This window comes from Gobius niger (genome assembly GCF_951799975.1).
Source record: "Gobius niger genome assembly, chromosome: 11".
Classification (NCBI taxonomy): Eukaryota; Metazoa; Chordata; class Actinopteri; order Gobiiformes; family Gobiidae; genus Gobius; species Gobius niger.
This window is the reverse complement of record NC_136862.1, coordinates 12,054,044-12,066,890: the sequence shown is the minus strand read 5'-3', so window position 1 is coordinate 12,066,890 and position 12,847 is coordinate 12,054,044. Positions and strand designations below refer to the sequence as shown.

The window sequence follows — 12,847 nt, the reverse complement described above, 5'->3', positions numbered from 1 at the left end:
TAAAATACAATATTTTCATAATAAATAATGAAAAATTGTCATTACTTTTGGTTTCTCTCATAAGCTACATCAGCAGTCATTAAAACGGGTGCAAAGGCAATTCAATTACACAAGTGAATAAATGAAAACAAACAAACAAAACAAAAAACTTAGCATTCCCTACGGCAAGAAAACAAGAGTGAATGTAAGTCAGAATATGTCTCTTTCAATATTAAAGTGATAGTCTGGAAGTCTAAATGTTTCACAAATTTTGCAAAATGTGTTAAATCGTCCAGCTAGTCTTGCAATTTTATGTAAAGTAAGTATTTGTTTTTTGGAAAGACCCTCCTTCCCGGATCTCAGCAACTAATCTCTAATCCAGCAGCCTCCTGCGTTGACCAATGATACAAGCTTTACCTGTGAAACCAGCCTGTCAGGTCCAATCAGGAGGGAGGGGGAGGAGCTTGATCATTTACTTTTAAGAAACTCTGTTCCTGCTCTCCTCATTTTTCAAACCAAGAAGCGCTTTCTGGTAAAAGAGAGGAGGAATTTGATTGTTTACTTTCAGATTTCACTCTATCGCTCCTCACTTTGCAAACTTACAGACTATCACTTTAAAGTTTGTGTGAAGCATGCTGAAAATTACAATTCAATTCAAGTTGATTTATATAGCACATTTAAGAACAACAAGACCTAATCTGTTGACCAAAGTACAACAGTAGCCATATGGTAAAAAAAAAAAAAAAAAAAAAAAAAAAATTGCATAAAAAAAACTTAATGTTTCAACTATTATTCACAATGACTAAATATTAAGCCTTGTACATGATAAAGTAAACACTAACGCCGTCCGGCATGCTCGTGCAAATACAGGTAGTAATTCCCAAAATGTACTTTTTGCATGAACTTGATAATGAGCAGGACTTGATGCGAGCCTGAACGCCCAGCTCATAACAGCGCTATTACTCGAGCGAAACAAAGGAATGTGATTTATTCAGGGGGAGAAAAACAACAACGCTGCAACCAGACGTTGTGTAAACGCTCGTGGTTTTGCTTTCGGATGCACTGCTCCTGCTTTTTTTTTTTTTTACCAGGCGTGCAGAGACACAGCACTTGTTTGCGCCGAGGAGGAAGCGCGCAGCCTGTAAAGCGGCACTGCGGCATCGCCGTATCACTGCGCCCCGGTCCCTCGCTGCTCCTGTTGGGATCCTGGAGCTCGGAGCTGGGCTGGAGAGAGAGGAGGAGAGACCCCATGGTTTCCACCGCGGGATTTATTTCGCCAGCTCCAAACCTTGTGCTGCTTTTGCTGTTTTTTTTTAGTCCGCGAAGGCCTGCAACTTGTCCGGACGCTTCCTCCTCACTCGCAAGGGTTTGCATTTCTTGGTTTTGCATGACGTGTCTTGGAGCAAAAAAAAAAGAAAAAAGAAGAAGAGGCTTGCTTTTGTTGTGTGTCTTTTTTTTTTAGTGGGAAAATGAAGCTTAGAGAGTCGGAGCGGGAGGCAGTGCCAGTCCGCTGCTGCCGTTGTGGGCTGGACTGGATTACAGAGCCTGAGATCTACTGACAGCACACGGGCAGACAAAAAGCAAAGCGAAGACAAGAGAAAAGAGTCCCCCTTTTTCCAGAGCTAGAGCAGCCAGGGCGAGCGCTACGATACAGTTTCCCCCACTGAGACATATTTTGGGGGCTATTTGGGATGTGCAATTTTGTCATTAAATGAGTGCTGGCATGGAACATCAGCTAAAAGCCATAGGGATGCTGGAAAACGTGCTCGAGTCCTTATTATAGGAGAAGGTAGTGTTGCCTGTAGGCTTGTTTGAAGGCATCTGCATGGTAGGAATAATTCTGAATGGGTGCTGCATACTCATAGACTGGCATGCTGGCTTCACTTGTCATGCCTATGCTGTAAAGGCTGCTATTTGGCGGAATCATTGAGAAATGTTGCATGTTTTACGCGTGTTGTTTGTAAGCTGAGGAATGATACATTGGAGAGAAAAAAAAAACTGTCAAGAAAGTAGTGGATGGGTTGTGTGAAAGGTGCACTGGAGGAAAAGAGGCACGATCTGGAATGGCCAGTATCAAAATCAATGTTTACTTGTCAAGGCCTGCAAAGAGTTGAGTCAGTTTTCGTGAATGCAGCCACCACTTGTATGATGTCATGGATTTACAATTGGTATTCTTGACGCACAGGGAAAGCTCAGGCAGCAGTGTCTCAGTTCAGTGCCATCATGCACAGCCCTGTGTAACGCTGAACTGAACGTGTGTAAATCTTTGTTTTAAATGTGGTTATGGCAACAGGAATGTGGCAGGGGCATAGTCAAAAAAAAAGAAATGCTGCATTCCTTAAGTTTAGTGCCCTTGCTGACTGTTGAGTGTGTTTTCATCTCGATTCCTTTTTATGGCAACTTCAAAGCATCGCCTGCAGTGATTTCAAAGAGAAAATGTTATGCTTTTATGGAGGAACGTGGAGATGAGATGCGCTAATAATGGCGCTATCTAAAAGCAGTTTTATGATGATTATGAGTTGTAAAATGATAAGCCGAGGTCAATTATAGCTGCTGTGCCCTGCTAAACTGTTCATTAGGCGGGATAGTGGTGGAGGAGTGGATTGTTATAACTTCTTTTGCCATGGTGCACGGCTATAGACTTTAACTTAGACTTGAAACCACGTACCACCATCAATCATCGGCAAACTGACCACAGTGTATTGTCTATAATAGGGTCACTTAAAGGACCAGGGCTGCTAGTTGTAGTGGATGTATTACAAGTTTTTTTTTTTTTACTGAAACTGATTGAGAGCCTCTGACAAAAGCATTGCAACATTGAAGTCACATGCTAGATGCTACTTTTGTTTCCTCTAGATTGACCTGTTAATCCCCATCTTAACTGAGTGCATTATATACAGTGCAGCTTTACCCAAATCTGAAAGCTTACAGCCTATAGGCCAGAGTAACACCTGCTTTGAAAGACCTACAAAACTCATCTAAACTGATCTTTTTCCTCGTGTTGTTGCAGCTTTGTCGCCACTTTTTTGGACCTTTTTTTAAATTGCTTTTTTGTCACATTCTTGTGGCTTTGTTTATCTTCGTATTTACATTTTTCAACGTCTTTTTGATGCTTTTTTTGTTGTAAATTTTGTCACTCTTATGTTGCGCCATTGTTGCCTTTTCATCATCGTTTTCGTTGCTTTTTTCAACAAGCTTTTAGATTTGGGTAAAGACAAGCTAGAGAATATGCACTCAGTTAAGGCGGGGGTTAAGAGGTTCATGCATAGATGAACTTGATGAGTGAAAGTAATATCCTGTTTTCTTTTTCTCTAGTGGGAGCGGTTGCAGACCTGGGTCAAGGCGGCCAGACGTCTGAGGCGGAAAGATGCGGTCCCATCGGCTCAGCGCTCTGTGGCTGGATCTAGTCACCCAGAAGGCTCTAACTGGAAAATCTCCCCTCTGTGGTGGAATTTAGACACCCCGGTCATAACTTGTTGAATAGATCCTTTTTACAAGTCTGTCATTGGATTTGATGCATTGCCTTTGCGGATATACCGTCTATTTGGAATCTTAACTTGGTTCAGTGACTAAATGCGGTTTCGGATTTCCTCCAGAAGTGTGGATATTACCTGGCTTCCTTGGGCCCAGTGCTTGAATCGCAGTGACCTGGATATTTCTCACTAGAGGAGGTTGAGTCACGCCAGTTTGATTATCCGTGAGCCGAGTGGATTTATCCGGATGTATTCTGTGAAGAACATGGACGGCCCGCGATCCAGCGGCCTGCGCAAGAAGCGGAAGTCAAGGTCGAAGCGCAATCGGGAGACGGGCAGATCCGACGGGATAAGGAGCAACAACCACGTGAAGGGCCCGGCGTTCCGCTTCTCCTCGGACTCGGAGAGGGAGGGCGGCAAGCAGCCCTCCTCGTCCCGCCCCAGACCCCCACGGAGGAAGAGGAAGGAGTCCTCGTCCGCAGAGGAGGACATCATAGACGGCTTCTCCATCACGGGATTCGTAACACTGGAGGCCCTGGAGGTGAGTGCGAACGCGAGGTTTCCGCTTTCCGGCTTCTATAGGTGTCAGAGAGCAAGGAAATCCACTTGGGCCAGCTAATGGAGTGTAAATACGTGTTTATGTTATCCAGCTCAGTGGCGCGATGCCTGGCTGGCCCTGTGTTTTGGCTGTTGTGTTAATATCTACCGTTACGTGGGCTGGGGTTCAGCAGATGTAGCATTAAATGGTGTTGGAGCCAGAGATCATATCTGTGGCGCTGACATACTGCTGCTCGGCTGTGTAGAGCTCTCCTTTTTTTGTTTTTACAAGCCTTTTTGAGCTTAGCCTTATATCAGATGAGGGATGTTCGCCTCTGTCTGGGGTGGCTGTTGGTGCATTTTGAAGTGAAAAAGCAATTGGATCCATGTTACAACAGTTTATTCAGAAGGCGAGTAATTTATTGCACGGCGGCGATCCGTTTTCCCTGGAACGCAAACCAGGCACAGGCTGCCTTCCAGTGATGTACTTCTGAAATTATGATGACTTACAAATGATTTAAATATACAGTTCTGCCACAGTCGTCGATTGATCAACGTCAACTTTAAGAAGCGGGCATGTAGAGTAATACACTGTGTTTTCCCACGGTTATATTCTATCCAAAACATTTACTGTTGAGCTGAAAGTGATTTGATCGTTGGCATCGTTGTGGAAATTAAAGAGATGGTGAAGACTATCAAGATATTACACTTTTCATAATGTATACAGCAAACCCTAACCCTAACAGCACCAAAAACACAAACAGTAAGATTAACTGAAAGTTCATTCCCAATTTCTTCCACTGTATCCACAAAATGGGAAATTTTGAATGAACCCCATATTCTCAAACGAAATTTTGATTACATTTTAAAAGCTGTCTTTGTGGAACAATAAATAATTGTTAAAGAAAATGTTGCAAATCAGCACGGTCCGCTTTATTTCCACATTACTCGTTGGATTTTTGAGCATGCTGGTCTTGCCTTGAACACTCCAATTTGTCAGCTGTTTTTTCTGTCATCTGTTCTCATGTATTGGTTGTGCAGCCTGACAGCATTTAAGCCCATCCATAACATGGTTCACGCGCCGTTTTACCACCAAGAAATGTGTTGGGTAACTTTGTAAAGTGGATGTCTTTGCTTCAGTAATAGACCAAGTGATTGTTGGTACAAGGTCAGACTGTGGAGTGTCCTGGAATAGCAAAGCCGCTTCTGCACAGTCTAATGTATGCAGTGTGGGAACAGTGTCTGCTTTGCTGCTGCCGCCGGTTCTGTGGCAATTAACTTCTTTACAGCTCAGTTATTCTACGAGAACTTTGCACATCTAACATTTGACTTTGTTCGGCGTTAATCACTGCATACCGGCCAGACATTGTAACATAGAAATGTACTTCATTTGCTTCAGTTAATTCAAAGCATGCGAAATAAGTCTTCAGATGACCAATCCTCACCAAACAAACGCTCCGCTGAAGGATGGATCAAATGTACAAGTTAGCTTATTACATCTACTGTATAAAAATTCAGTTCAAACTTAAATCAGTAACCTGATCTGCAAAAACAACACATACTGTAAATCTATTTTGCATTTAGTGAGATGTTCTGTGTCTATATTTAACATGTAGGAAAAACAAAACCATAACATCACTTGATACTGACTACAGAGCCTAAGTGAAGGTTACAAAAGGCTTTGAAAGTGCTAAGTCAGTGGTGCAGCGTTGCCCGAGGCTGTAAAATCAAAATCTGAAGGGGAACATCTATTGTGTACTTGAGAGAGCTTTTGTAACGGCTTTATCTGTAGTTGTTCTATCTTAAATCAAGCAATTCTCTTTCTTTATGGAAGCCTCTGGTCCCAAATATGATTTCCAAGTATCAAAATCTTATCCTTTTTCATTTCAAACTGAGCTACAGGATTTCCTATCTCTTTTTCCTTCACCCATGTTAGTCGGATGTGTTTGTTTTCTTCATATTTAAAGCTGCATTATGCAACTTTTTATGTGATGTTTTTGCGTATATGACCTTGTGGCTCAGCAGCTGCATTAGTGGTCAGAATGGCGCCTTTACTTTCCATCACGGTGGCCTCTACAACGCTCCAGGATCAAGTCTTTGGAAGGTTTTCACTGCTGACGGACCCTCTCGCCAGAAAACCTTCAAAACAATTGATCCTGGAGCGTTGTAGAGGCCACCGTGATGGAAAGTAAAGGTGCCATGCTGACATCTCACACAGTCACTGGGTCACTACAAGGTCAAGCACGCACACATTTTTTTCTGCATTGTTACATAATGCACCTTTAAGTATACAGTAGGTAGGATTTTTTTTTTTTAAGCTATTGGCATAATCCCAATGGGGAAATGGAATTGCTCTAGTGAGTCAATATAAGAATTGTTTAAGACCTATAGAAGCGGGACTAATCTTTAGCACTTTGGTTCTCAAACTGTCGCACATGCACTACTACTGGTTCTTGGGTGTCTCCCGCTGGTACTCAGGCTCTTTTGCTGCTCTAGTCTTTTGTGTGATGTTGATTAGAGCAATAGAGTTCTCAATTTAATACATTAAACGTTGTGGGCAAACTCCGCCATTTTTCTTTTGAACAGCTACCAGCAATGTCCATAATATCTAAATGAGCCCAAACAATATAAATGTAACAGGAACAAAACCGCTATAGTTTAGTATCCAAATATAGACCTGATCCGGTTGAATGAAGATGTTGTCCTGTTTGTAATTTGCAAGACTGGTCAGGTGGTCGTTGGTGTGAAAAGCCCACCTGCCACCTGTGACATGATGCTCCCGGTGCCCGGTCTTCACAGCTGCCACGGTGCAGTCATTGTATCGCGCATTTGTATATCACAGCAGCGGTATCACCCTTTCTGCGTGTGTGTGCGTACAGTGGCACGGTGAAATAGTGATGAGGTCAGACCCCTGTGGTATACGCTCGTGCTCTCCGTCTGTCAGCAGCACACAGCTCTCCCAGACCTGCTTTCATCTGAGCCCACCGTTTCTCTCACCACCTGAAGCTCCAGCTGCAGGACTCCGGAGGGCTTTTCCTGCTCTAGAGGTGCGACACTGTTGTGGCGCTTCCTTGTAAACAATATGGATTTATTTGACTGCCTTCATTTAACTGGAAATTGTTTCAACCAAGACATTCAAAAAGCTACTTTTGTTGTGCTGAGCAAAAAAGAAGCTTGGGTATAGAACATTTGATTACATACAAAGTGAATCAATTTACTCACCTCTGAATCAGTGTAATACAGTAGTTGTTGTCACTCACGTCTGCTGGGACAAGATAAAGATTCAGTATGTCTCTCTGTCGGACTATCTGTATCTGCATTTCCCCATTTGGCACATCCTTTAATGCTGCTTGGGCAACCAGGGATTTCAGTACCTGGAGCTGGGGGATGGTCAGAGCTGTACAGTAGGGTTTGACTAATTATTGGCATTTTCACGCATATCAGCCTATTTTTATTAATCCACTGTGTTATTTTGGCTCTGATGCGGCCACGCCTGTCTGTCTGCTGTCACTACTCTGTCTCCAGCATTGTCCCTCCCACAGCACCATCTGATTTACACGCTCTGGTTACACGCAAAGACTCGGCACCGGGTAACATCCAATCAGCAGTAAAAGCTGTGCTCAAATTTGATTCACATTTCTGTACATATTTGCTTTATGAAACTAAAAGTCGGTATCGGCCCTGAAATAATACCTACTGCCTATGTCTACTGAATAACACAGGCGCTTGGATTTTGTTTTTGCCATTTTTATATGATGTATGTATCTACTATGCATCTCCTCCTTTGCCGTTCTACTGCTTTACCATTGTTCTAGTTTGTACTATAGTTCACCCAAATCTGTCGTGCTATGTGATCTATCTTGCCTACGACCGCAGGAACTCCGGGTTTTTGTCGACCACAGGCATAGCTTGTGCTGCACTAAACATTTTGCCCACCGTGTTTACTCTTTCTGTGGATTCTTTTCATCGAGTGGTCACGCCAAGTCCAACAGTGCTACATTACCACAGCAGCAGCAGCAGCAGCAGCAGCGTCTCGTCTCCATAGTGCACTGGTGGGAGCAACACAGAACACTTTAGAGCACCACGTTTGACTTAAATTGCATGATTCAGACACAAATTTTGAACTATATCAGTATATTTATGGTGTAGCGTATTGCAAGGTTGTTGGAATAGAGGAGAGATGTGAAAGTAAGCAGTTTGATTGCATAGTACTGTACAAATATAAGTGACCAGTGGCTCGGAGTAGAGCGTGGAGTGTACAGTAGGTTGACCTTTTCCTGCACTGATGCAACACAGAATGACAATATTGCATTCATCCCATGTGTATCTATGATTTTCATTACAGTCAGTGCAGTATAACAAGGGAAATAGTATTGCACAGCAGCAGGACATGCTTGGCCATTATTTCCATTTTCTCAGAGTCTAGCATAGCAGAGCTTTTCTACAAGCCCATTAGACGACAGCAAAACCACATCCAAGTTCCTGACGATTGAAGCAAATGTCGCTCGTTTGATACTAAAGCGTTTAAACCGAGCCTCAGGTGTCTCCTCAATCTAATCGCCATCTGCCCATTTGGAATCATTTCACTCCTTATCATGGTCATAATACTTATGGCAGGGATTTGTATTGCGCTTTGCAAGCTTGACAATATTCTCAAAAGCTCTAGTCTTAGGGAAGGCAAGTCTCTGCTTGGTGGAGGGCCAATTTTCTTAATCGTCAAAACACCAAGGGTTGAATCTCTCAATTGTAGCCCAAAGTGAAGCACCACTTTCTACAAATGCCAGGGTTGTACATCATATTAAGACCTATTAGGGCGTTTTTGCAAGTAAATTTGAACAGAACTGACAGTAGCGCTGGACGATATGGCAACAAAAAAGAATCACAATTTTATTTCATATTCATTGATCTCGATTTTCGATTGAATTTCATATTTTTCTTTTATATCTTTTATGTAAACCTCAGCTTTAAACTATAACCAATGCTTTCCTCCAGTTTCATTTAACACACACAAATATTCCATTGTTTCGTCCAAACACTAAAACTAGGTTAACCCATGATGATTATTGAGATTGACCACTGTGATTTCGATTAAATTTCGATTCATTGCCCAGCACTATTTGGCAATATTTTCTGCATTTTGGAAAACAGGCATTTGATCTCTGCCTCTCTCTCTGTCTTACACAGGCTCTATTATGGCCAATATTCCTTCACTTCCAACTAGGGCTGTTTTCAATATATCGTAGCGGAAATATATCGTTATTGAGTATGTGACAATGCGCGTATCGTATCGAGCCACTTGCATCGTGACACACAAATATGTTTGCCTAACCATAGTCTTTAGAACAAATCACATGCACTCTCAGTTAATAAAAGACTTAAATTGCATGCTGAGCTTATTCATCAGAATAAAAACCTCAATTTCTTGCATCTATAAGATCCTTTTTTTCTTAATATTCAGAATATATCTTGTAATATGGACTATTGTGATTCATATGAATCCCTGTATTGTGATACGTATCATATCGTGAAGTTCTAGGCAATACCCAGCCTACTTCCTACGTCTGACTGAAGCGAGGCTGTAAATCAACGCCAACAGCACCTCTGACCAGGGCTGGGCAATATATCAATATTTAAGATATATCGATATAGTTTCAAATGAAATATGGAATTAGACCATATCGCATATATATATATATACACCTGTGTGGCCAAGAACATCGTGGCCAAGCGCAAGAGCTCCACTGCCGTGGTCATCGTCTACGGATTTCCCATCAACCAGTGCTCCTCCTGTGACCAAAACAGTGAAGATGGCGGCCGCGACACAACGATCTTTCACCAAAGAAAAAAAACAGTGGAAAAAGAGTGGTGCGCACTGCCGGATGCTCTCTCATCGAATGCAATTTCTCCATCTGTGAGATCAATAAAGTATCATCTTATCTTATCTTATCTTATCTTATATTGATATATTTCAAATTTGTGCTGTACTTATTACTTATTTTATAGGCTATTTTTGTTTAAGATATTTTTTTTATTCATGTGCACCTTATGGAGCTTTGTTATACAGTGTTTATGTTTACATTTTATAGTGAGTTTTCAATTTGGCTTTGACTTAACATTTCACTTCATAGCTCTCACTTATATATATTGTATATCGATATTCAGCCTAAATATATCGGGATGTGACTTTTGGCCCTACCTCTGACTACCCGGTGTCATTAACTAACAAGCTTCATTCATTCATGGGCAAAGCGGTCGGTGAGGATTGAACCACTGCCCTTGATATGTTGATGAACGCTTTAACCACTGAGCCATTGTACACTGGTTAATGCACCTCCGATGGTGAACTCACTTTAGAAGTAGTGGGCACTGTTGGGCACGCACATCACTCACTAAATTGTCACCCATAGTTAATTTCAGCACAGATTCACAAACAGAACCTGATCTCTCCCAGTGAAAAGCTCCCTTTATTAGAGATTTGTGCTGTGCCCATCAGATGTTTATTTGTGTGCCATCTGTCAGAGCAGCACTGGCTTTAGAGCAGGGACATGTTCCAGCTGGGTCAGAGCAGAGTCCAGTCATCCCGCCTATTATCAGCCCTTCAGCTAAATTTGACATGAATGATTCACTCGTAATTGCATATCCAGCTCTTTTTGAAATCGAATGGGAGCCAAATTGTAGATCTCACAGTTGTAAAGTCAGGACAAGGTGTTTTTATACAGACTACTAAAGATGATACATTTTACTTTAAGAGCATAGTTTCCCACTTCTTTTGCTAAATGTGAGGTGAGGCTGTAGCAATGCCAGAGTTGAACCACAATTGATTTTTGGCACTCTTGGATTCAGCAAACGGAGGGACTTTAAAGATTTTCTTTTTGCTGGAGGAGCAGCTCTGACTGAAATCGCAGTCAAGAGAATCATTCCACTTTATCACCTTTAACCTCTATTTACCTTAGGGTTTGAACACACTTATCATTAAGTGATAGAAATATTGTAAGGGCATCTGCTCCATCTTGATTGAACTGAGTGTAAGCAAAACTGAGCCACTTATGAAAGCATGATTTGCACTTCCCTTCATTGTGCTTTTATTTGTACATGTAGATTTTAATGAATCAAAACAAAACAAGAATCTTCCACTTTTCCGTTGCCAGGTCGTGGGGGCAGCTGTTGGAGTTGCCCAAATCACATTGCACCAGCCCCTATGGCTCCTCCTGCAAGTGGTGGGTCCACATAAGGACGGCCTCATGGTTCTCAGGCCTGTTGGTCTCTCATAAGGGGCTTCTGAACCGCTCTTTGTCTGACCCGTCACCTAGGACCTGTTTGCCATGGGAAACCCTACCAGGGGCACAAAGCCCCCGACAACCACGTTAAGGTGGCGGTTCCAGGAGGGTATCTAATACAAATATAGACAAATATAGATTGCATTTATCATGCCAGTGTTTGGTTGTGTTCTAGCTAAGTGACAGTTCTCCTTTTTGTCTCAGTCTGAAAGCACCACTGCATGTTATGTAGAGTGGTCAAATTTATTAAACCTATTTACTGTTTTATTGAAAGATGACTTTGTGCCTCATATAAAAACATCTAGAACAGCTCCATATGGGGCGACAGAGTCCACCTACTGGCTGACATAACCATTGGAATATTATGTATCGCTCGCTGTCCCTTCTGAGCAGCTTATCTTCTACAAGTGTGGGACACTGGGACCATATCCAGTTTGTAAACAATATGTACAAGATAATCTTACATAATCATATACTATACACTGTTTGTATATGTTACATATATTTTACTGGAGCCAGGCCCGCACTGGAGATGAGTGTGACTCCAAAAAGACAGATGGATGTGAACACTGAAGCAAATAAAAACATGGCCCAGCGCGGCTTCAGAAGTGCTCGTCACTTTATGTGCCGTCTGCTCTCAATACAAAAACACACTTGACAACTTCACATACAGATTCATAGGAAAAGACAAGTAGCGAGAAAGAACTCAACACAACAGGAAGCCTAACTTTAAATGCTTCTGGTATATTTGCTGTGTGTGAGGCAGGGTCTACTCTTTAGGAAACTTTACATTGTGTTCCCAGTCTTAGTGCGTGAACTCAGCTGTCGAGTCAAATACTGTACTGAAGGGGTCCAGTTGTCAGGTCGAAGATGTTTGAACTAGAATGAACGTATGTTAAACATTTGGCATTTAAAAAGCTAAACATGTGTGTGTAGCCCATGTTCTCTGCAGAGTAGAGAGTGCTGGTTCCCTGCCCCGGAGGCACTTGACATTAGATAAGACAGCTGGCAGCGCTCCACATGCACTCACAGTGATTTAGTGCTGCCTCTGCACTCTGTAAAAATTCACTGAGAGCAAGTGTAGTATTGGTATGAATGTTTTACAGCTCGGCACACATTCTCCATACACATGAGAATAGAAGCAGTGTGTGGAGCTCTGCTGTACGACACTTTTATGACACAATGATCTCCTCGGCTCCGGCTTGTCAGAACCATCAAAAGCACCTCTGGAGTGACATTTACAAAAAGCCACTCTAATATTTCGGTTATCTTGTTTAAAACAGCGTTGTCAACCATAGATTTACAGCGACGTGTGACATTGTTCATTTAGAGTTTTAGCAGAGAAAGTGCAGGTTTCCCTCCTCTCCTGTCTCTGCCCCCTCTCTCTAGTGTTAGTGTAACATACACTCTCTGTGAGGGGCTCAGTGTTGGTGACTGACAGGTGTCTGGGGTCCTATCACCCTCTGCTCTGATTTGATTTCACTGCTCCGTTGAAAGCGAGCATTTGTGAGAATGCACTGGCCTTTTTGTTTTATTTGCAGCTGCTCATTCTTTTGTCAAGACTTGACACCATACACCAAT

General features: G+C 42.3%; 1 protein-coding gene across 5 annotated transcripts in view; it reads left to right on the top strand.

Annotated features, from left to right (window-relative positions):
• The first annotated feature begins 1,083 nt into the window (after nt 1-1,083).
• auts2a (activator of transcription and developmental regulator AUTS2 a) overlaps nt 1,084-12,847 on the top strand; it is a 217,449-nt gene continuing 205,685 nt past the window's right edge. For all 5 annotated transcript variants that reach the window (XM_079565831.1, XM_079565829.1, XM_079565827.1 and 2 more), the window contains exons 1-2: nt 1,084-1,345; nt 3,295-3,993. In XM_079565831.1, coding sequence (XP_079421957.1) covers nt 3,700-3,993 — 294 coding nt within the window. In that variant the 5' untranslated portion in view covers nt 1,084-1,345; nt 3,295-3,699. The remainder of the gene's footprint in view (nt 1,346-3,294; nt 3,994-12,847) is intronic.